This window comes from Myotis davidii, unplaced genomic scaffold, assembly GCF_000327345.1.
Source record: "Myotis davidii unplaced genomic scaffold, ASM32734v1 scaffold399, whole genome shotgun sequence".
NCBI lineage: Eukaryota > Metazoa > Chordata > Mammalia > Chiroptera > Vespertilionidae > Myotis > Myotis davidii.
The window spans coordinates 2,113,604-2,122,284 of NW_006292094.1; the positions used below are offsets into that span (position 1 = coordinate 2,113,604).

Genomic DNA, 8,681 nt, shown 5'->3' on the forward strand with positions numbered 1-8,681 from the left:
GTCCAGACATTTGCCCAAGTACACGGGCAATCTGGTGCATGATGAAGGTGGCATCTCAAATCACTGGGACATGAGGGACTTTTTAATAAGTGATCTTGGGCCCTGGCCAGGAAGCTAAGTTGGTTGGAGCATCGCCCCGATACGCCACAGTTGCAGGTTTGATCCCCAGTCATGGCATATACAAGAATCAACCAATACATGCATACATGGGTGGAACAACAAACCCATGCTTCTCTCTCCCTTTCTCTCTCTAAAATCAATAATGGGTTTGGTCCCCAGTCATGACATATACAAGAATCAACCAATACATGCATGCATACAACAAACCCATGTTTCTCTCTCCCTTTCTTTCTCTAAAATCAATACATTTTTAAAAGTCTAAATAAATAAAAAATAAGTGGTCTTGGGACAATTGGACAGCCATGGGGTGGGGAAGGGGAGATTAAAAGTGGACCCACACTGTACTCCAAACACCTAAGTAAATACCTAATGGGCCAGAGATCATCTAGATTTTGAAAACGAACCTTACCACTTGTAGAAGAAAACGTGAGGGGACCCCTTTATTATCAGGAGGGAGGAAAGCCTTTCAGTGTAGGACTGAACATGCAGAAATGATCAAAGAAAAGCTTGATAAATTCAACTTAGAGACAAAGCTAATTCCACCAATATTTAAGAAGTTCTTAAAAGTAGAGATTAAAAACTGATTCTAAAATGGGCAAAAGCCATGGGTAGACAGTTCACAGGAGAAGAGCTGTAGAAGGACCGTGATCATGGACAAAGATATTCATTTGTGCCCTAGCCAGTTTGGCTTAGTGGACAGAGCATGAACCCGAGAACTGAAGGGTCCTGGGTTCCATTCCGGTCAAGGGCACGTACCTCAGTTGCAGGCTTGATCCCAGGCCCTAAAAATCAATGGAAAAATATCCTCGGGTGAAGATGAGCCACCACCACAACAAAAAGATGCTCATTTGTAATCACAGTAAGAGAAACACATTTCACTGCGTCTGACTAGCAAAAATCTCAAAATTTGGCAGCACCCTCTGCCGAGACAAAGGCTGTTTGGATATGGACTAGATGCTCGGTGATATGATGGACGTGTTAGCTTTGGTGGTGACTTGGGAGACTGTCTTGTTCTTACAAGATGCACGCAGAGGAATTTAGCAATGAAAAGTCAGCATGTGAGCGCTTTGCTCTAAACGTTCAGAAGGACATACACACGAAATTAATAAATTAAATATGGCAGAACATTGACAACTGCTGAGTCTGTTGGTGGCTGTAAGGGTGCTCTGGGATGGTATTCTTCTTTCAACCTGTCTCGATGCCTGAAATTTTTCATAATAAAATGTGGTTCAGTCACATGGCCTCAAGGTGAAGCCTGGGTGAAACGGAAGCTGTCAGAAAATGCAGCTGGCTCAGATGGCTCAGCTGAGATGGCCACTGCGAACAGATCCCGTGCTTCCTGTAGGTGCCGGGCACCATTTCCACAGCCCATTCGTTCATCTGTGTGCTGTCCCCCCGAGGTGGGCTCCAGCCACAGGCAAGGTAACCACGACCCCACCAACCTGCCAGATCCACGGAGATTTGTCGTCTCCTGGCTCTGCTGATGGGTTTTAACCAGCTATGAGAGCCGATCCCTGGGAATCATGCATCTAGAGAAACAGCCTTACATTGGACTAAGTTATTAAATTGGACTAAGTTCTTTTACTTAACGAACCATCCAGGAAATTAACAGGGGTCTCTCTGATACATCTTGCAAGCACAAGCCATTTATAAGGGCTATCATTCTGTTCTCTCATTTACACTCAATCATTTCAGACCCTACTTAAGGCTAGAGAACAAGAAGGTTGTAATGGAGCCCTTGTGCATTCAATCGGATGATACATCTAGCAACCGGGCAATGAAAAGTTGTGGTATTCTTTCTTTATTTTTTAAAATTAATTTATTGTCCAATTACAGCTGACATACAATATGATATTAGTTTCAGGTGTACAACATAATGTGATTAGGCATTTATACACTTTATGAAGTGATCACCCCGATAAGTCTAGTCCCCACCTGACACCGTACATAGTTAGTACAATACTAGAGGCCTGTTGCATGAAGATTCGTGCAATAGGCCTTCCTTCCCCTGGCAGCGGGCACCAGTTTTCCTCCGGCACCTGGGACCCAGGCCTTCGCTAGGCTTCTCCGCTCCGGCCGCAGCAAGGCTTGGCTTCTCCGCTCCGGCTGCAGTGGATAAGCCAAGCCTCTTCAGTCTTCAGTTGTCTTCAGTCTTCACTCTGCACCTGTGTATGCAAATTAACCCGCCATACTTGTTGGATTAATTTGCATACTCACTCTTGATTGGCTGGTGGGTATTGCGGAGATATGGTCAATTTGCATCTTTCTCTTTTATTAGTGTAGATTCTTGACTGCATTCATGGTCAACTGGTTTTTAACAAAAATGCCAAGGCAGTTCATTAAAGGAAAGGATAATCTCTTTAGCAAACAGTGCTGGGACAGTTGGCTACCCATCTACATGCAAAAGGAAGACTTAGACCCTTACCTCACACCATACATAAACACTAACTCAAAATGGGTCATTGATTTCAATGTAAGAACTAAAACAATAAAACTATTAGAAGAATTCATGGGAGGGTGTGTCAGGGGAGAGGGGGAGGAGAATCTTCAAGACCTTGGGTTAGGCCAAAATTTGAAAACATGGTTTATAATAGAAAAAAATAATCAATTGGAATTAACAAAGATTCAAAACTTTTGTGTTTAAGGGCTACCATTAAGACAGTGAAAAGATAAGCAATAGATAGGACAAAATATTCACAAACCAAATTTCATAAATCTCTTCTATCCAGTATTTACCAAGAACTTCTACAACTCAATAATCGGACAAACAACCCAATCGAAAAATGATATGAACAGCCCTAGCTGGTTTGATTCAGTGGATAGAGCATTGGCCTGCAAACAGAAGGGTCCCAGGTTCAATTCCGGTCAAGGGCACAATGCCCGGGTTGTGGGCTCAATTCCCAGTAGGGGACGTGCAGGAGGTAGCTGATCAATGATTCTCTCTCATCATTGATGTTTCTCTCTCTCTCTACCTCTCCCTTCCTCTCTGAAATAAATAAAATATTTTTCAAAAATGATATGAATAGATATTTCTCCAAAGAAGACATACCAACCACCACCCAGCATGTGAGCAGATTGCTCAACACCATTAGTCATGACAGAAATGGAAACGTGCAGTGTGATTTATATCATACCCATGAGAATGACTCTACTCAGAAAGCCAGATAATAACAAATATTGACTAATGTGTGGAGAAACAGAACCTTGGGAATATAAAATGGGGCAACATCTTTGGAAAAGAGTTCAGTGGTTCCCCAGAAAGTTAAACATAAACTTAACCATGAGGTCCAGCAATTCCACGTGTAGGTATCGACCCTAGAGAAAGCAAAACATATGTCAACACATAGATTTGTGAGTCAGTGTCCTTAGCAGCATTATTCATATTAGCAAAAAAACGAAACAAAACTGGAAACAACCTAAATGCCCTTCAACTGATTAATAGAGAGGTGAGATGTGGTAGATCCATACATGGGAACGCTACTCAGCAACACAAAGGAGCAAATGTGAGTCACAGGGGCTGCCGTATGGGTGACTCTCAGAGATGCTATGATATTGCTGGAATCAGACACAAGGGACCACACAGTGTGTGATTCCATTCGTGTGAAATGCCCAGAAAGGGCAGATGAGTAGAGACACTAAGTAGATCGGTGGTTGTCTAGGGCTGGAGTGGGGACAGGATGTCCTGTAAATGGGCATAAGGGAGGGTCCGACTAGGGGACAGAGTGCATGTTCTAAGGTTGATGTATGGTGATGGTTGAACCACTTAGTAAAGTTACCAAAAAAAAAAAAAAAGGCGTTGTATTGTATACTGATACAGGGTAAACTTTGTGATATTAAAACTATACCTCAATAAAGCTATTAGGAAAGACCCAGGCTCAGGTGGAGATTCATTTCACATCTGGTCCAGGAGCCCTTCCTGGGTTGTCATAGCTGAAATAGACGCCCCCCCCCCCTTTTTAAAAAAATATATTTTATTGATTCTTTACAGAGAAGAAGGGAGAGGGATAGAGAGTTAGAAACATCTATGGGAGAGAAACATCGATCAGCTGCCTCCTGCCCACCTCCCACTGGGGATGTGTCTGCAACCAAGGTACATGCCCTTGACCGGAATCGAACCTGGGACCTTTCAGTCCGTAGGCTGATGCTCAATCCACTGAGCCAAACTGGCTAGGGCTACTCCCCTTTTTTAGCCACAGAGCGCGGTGGGTCACGGTACCCAGCATGGCCTCTGTGGAGGGTCAGGACTGGCTCACATATTGGGCTCTCCACTCGGTATAAGCTTCCCGAGAAGAACATCTGGTGTTTATTCATGGAACCCTAGAAAAAAGCCCCATTCGCGGGGGACTCCACCAAGGCTCGCCGAGTGAATGAATGAATGAGGGAGTGGCAAGGCAGAGCAGAGCAGAGAGAGAGAACCTGCGCTCATGAGTGAGGGCTGGGCTGGAGACCCACACGAGTGTGGGAATAACAAAGACCAAAGCGACAGTGTGACAAGCAAAGCGCAGTTTATTTAATGTATTGCGGTTTTTATCCTGTGCATAGGAATGCCATTCCAAAGTGGGGAAAGCCACCTGTGTGAGACTGAAGTGCGTAGCCAAGTGAATCTTTCTTGTAAAAGGTTGACAGGGAATAGACAGGAAGAAGAGAGCAAACAGAGCAAAGGAAAGCCTCGGCCCAGGAGTCTTTAGAGAGAGCAGGCCGGCCCTCTGAGTCTAGATTTCTAGCCTCCAAAACTCTGAGAGAATCCATTTCTATAGTTTTCAGGCAAAATAATCAAATAAGTGAAAACCTCGGGTGGGGAAATGGAATGTACTGATGATAAAGATATGGCTGATAGAAAGGAGAGGAGGGGAGGAGGGAGGAAGGGAGGAGGGGGAGGATGGAGGGAGAAGGGAGAGGGCGAGAAAGCGGGCAGAGCAGAAGCTGCCAGACTCCCGGGGCCCCAGGCACTGGGAGGACCGGGCTCCTGTGAGTGTGGCAGGGGCAGGGAGGATGTGTGTCAACAGCATAATAATAGGACTGGCTTCACTCGGGATGAGTGAGGAAGAGATGAGCTCACAGCACAGCGCTGAAGCACAATGACACCTGGTGAGCTCCAAACCCACCAGGGAGTCCCGGTCACGTTTCTCGCCTAGTCCTCCCGGCCTCAAGGTCCCAGCTGGCCAGCGGGTAGCCCGTGGGAGGCCGGCTAGGCAGGCGCCGCCCTGCTCCTGGCGGACAAGGGTATGGGCAGTGAAGGACAGGTGGAGTACGGGGTGACCATGACTGTGACCGGGCCACCCACCACCTCAGATCCTCCGTTCCTCACCTGGGGACAGGAGAGCCAGGGATCCCCGAGCCCAGGGTCTGAGTCCGGTCTCCCAGGCAGTGCTGCCTCCTCGGCTTCCTTCATGTGACAGACGTTACCGACACACGTCACGGTGTTACCGGGGAGAGGAGGAGAGGGGGCCTCGGCTCTTGTCTTCTCGGGGGGAAAGATTCCAACAAGAGGCCAAGTGTAGAAAAGCAAGCAAGAATTGACTGACAGCAGAGAGAGTATATTCAGGAGAGGGAAACTGGGCAGGGCACAGGAGGGCAGCAGGAGGGCCGAGGCTGGGCTGCCTACGCTCATCAGGAAGTCGGAGAGTCAGGCCTCAGAGACAGGCTCAGGGGTGAACCCAGGATGAGCTGCCACAGCCCACTACTCCCCTGGGGGCAAGCCTCCTGGGGTCCCTTAGAGGTTAGAGCAGGGGTGGGCAAACTTTTTGACTCGAGGGCCACAGTGGGTTCTTAAACTGGACCGGAGGGCCGGAACAAAAGCATGAATGGAGTGTTTGTGTGAACTAATATAAATTCAAAGTAAACATCATTACATAAAAGGGTACGGTCTTTTTTTTTCAATAGTTTTATTCATTTCAAACGGGCCGGATCCGGCCCGCGGGCCATAGTTTGCCCACGGCTGCATTAGAGGATACACGCCTGTGAGGGAAGCGGGGAATGGCACAGGTGTGCTCCCTGGAGGGAGAGAGCACCCTGGATCAATAGCATATTCACCAGCTTTATGCGGCTGCACCAACATGAGATTTATTCTCTTAGTTTATCTGGCCTTGGGTGTGGGTAGCAAACGGCACTACCTGGACTTCTGTTATCTGTCTCCCTGAGTAGAGGGATGTAAGCTTTTCACCCGCTGGGTGGGGAGGAGAAGTACAAACGGTCTTTACTCTGAGTGTCCCTGGTGTGGGGAAGATGGGATTTACTAGGCGGCTGCAAACTGCTGCTTAACTGCCTAGCTCAGTTTCCCCATTCCGCCTGTCCTGGCTTCTGACTATTCTATAACAACGGGCCACACCAGCTGGGACGCTGAGGACACAAGGTGAACAAGAGAGACCCCTCCAGACAACCCCCAACCTCCCCCCAACACACACACCATTAGTAAGCTACCTAACTGTCAAAACTCCCAGTTCCGGCATGGGGGTGAGTGTTTATAAGTCTTTCTGTAGCAACGAACACAGTAGGAGACACGTGGCCGTATTTGCTCAGGGGTCCGACTCTTCTGCACCCTTCCTCCCTTCACTCTCCTAGAGTTGTGTCTGCTGCGGTCAGTAGCTTCTCGCTTGCTTCTCTACACTCTGTCTCTTGGTTGAAACCTTTCCATCAGGAAGACAGACTCCTCACAGGTCAGGCCATCCGGGGTCCCTTATTAACAGCTGTCTTTGACGAACAGGAGCGGGAGCCTCCAACCCACCCAGGTCCTGGTCCTGGCAAAGTCACCTTCCCAAAGAGAAAGAGAGGATCTGGTCTCCTTAGCTCCAGCCCCCGGACCACGAGGCTGCCACTCCCAGCTGCTGGGAGGCGGCCGGAGCAGCCAGAGAGAGGCTCCCACAGCACCGTGCCACCTGGGCCGCACCCCGAGCTGATGTAACTCACACAGGGTGGGGCCTGGCCACGGGGACTTTCGACCTCTTCCCAAGGTCAATGTCCGGCCAGGGCTGGAAGCGACCTTCTGACAGGGTCATTTGGACTGTCCAGCGAATGTTGTTGAGGGAGAGAAGCAAGTTGAGGGAACGGCCAAAGCTTGGCACATAGTAGGTGCGCACTAGATGTTCCTAGGTGAGGCTGCTGTGTGCGGAGTGGCTTCCTGGCCTTTGCTGCAGGCTGTGAGGGCCTGTGATCGGTCAGCAGGACAGTGGGCGGGGCGCTGACCCTGTCCCATGCCTCCGCTGCGCCGGCGTGGCCGCTTGTCACACGAGCGCGGAGCGTTTTAACAACAAATAACGAAGACAATGACTGGCCAGCTGGTAGAGAAGCCACGCACTGAGCTTCTTTCGCTTCCTTTTCCTCACCTATTCAAGGGACAGGAAACGCCCGAAAATAGCCCCGTGGGAAGGAAAGGTCAAGGTGGGGGCCGAGCCAGTGAGGCGAAGCCAAGGGGGGTGAGTGGCACCGCTCAGCCCGCCAAAGTCCCTTTGAAAGTCCCTGGGCCCCTCTGAACACCCAGAGGCAGCCTGGGCCCCCGTGGGCGGGGGTGACTGAGAAGCAGGGACTGGAGCAGGCTCTGGGGGTGCAGGTGGGGGTGGAGGGTCCTGGGGTCCCAAGCAGCTGCCCCTCAGGAGTCCAGACGCGGAGCTCCATTGGGTCACGGTCCGGGGGTGAGTCATCCCAGTGACCTCACTCTGACACAGACAACTGCCCGCCTCTGGGTGTTTCAGGGAAAATTCCAGGCTTCTGGGTACAGCGGGCTCACTTACCTAGTGTAACCGCGGCACGGGACTCCGCGGGGCTGTGTCAGGGCCCTGCTGCTCTGAGGACTCTGGGGCCAGGCTCAGGGCCCCGCGCTGCTTCTGTGTACCCCACGGCCTGCAGAGCCGAAAGCACAGGGGAGCACTGAGAAACCCCCATCTGGCCCTGAGAAGGCCGAGTCCCAGCACCTGTTCCCCACCTGCGAGAGCAGGGACTGACGTCACTAGGGCATCTGCTTCATGCCAGGTGCTCACAGAGGGAAGGCAGGCGTCACCTGCCCCAGGTGGCATTGCTATTACTACTATTTCCCCCATTTACAGACGGGAACTCGGAGCTCAGTCACTGGGCACATGGCCAGGGTTCCCGTAAAAGAAAGTGGAGCCAGGCTGACCCCAAAGCGCAGGCCCTCCAATGGTCTCGAGGGACCTGGGGGGTACGGGGGACAGAGGGCTCCTGCCTGGCCCGGCCAGGCCTCTCCAGGCATCGCCCGAGGAAGGCCGGGAGAGGCCAGCCTGGAGGAGGCTCTGCATGGGGGCAGATCACAGCCTCACAGGCCTGCACTTCGCGGCCGGCCTTGACCACGTGCGTGGGCTGAGCGAGGCTGGGCCGCCTCGAAGGCCGCCTCTGGGCCGGCAACCAGGCTGACCTCTGGCCCTCGGGCTGGGCCAAGTGTGTCCCTTCCCGCCTCCCTCTTTCTTAGAAGTCCTCTCACTGCCTCCTGAAGTTTCTGCTACAGCGCCAGCAACCTAGGGCAGTGGTCAGCAAACCGCGGCTCGCGAGCCACATGCGGCTCTTTGGCCCCTAGAGTGTGGCTCTTCCACAAAATACCACATGCAGGCGCT

At 50.8% G+C, this 8,681-nt stretch overlaps 1 protein-coding gene across 1 annotated transcript in view; it reads right to left on the minus strand.

The window, feature by feature from the left end:
- The window catches only part of DUSP1 (dual specificity phosphatase 1), a 55,298-nt gene that overhangs the window by 10,402 nt on the left and 36,215 nt on the right, over positions 1-8,681 (minus strand). Inside the window, exons 2-3 of the mRNA XM_006765393.2 lie at positions 5,226-5,330; positions 4,756-4,802 (exon numbers count right to left, since the gene is read on the minus strand). Coding sequence (XP_006765456.2) covers positions 4,756-4,802; positions 5,226-5,330 — 152 coding nt within the window. The remainder of the gene's footprint in view (positions 1-4,755; positions 4,803-5,225; positions 5,331-8,681) is intronic.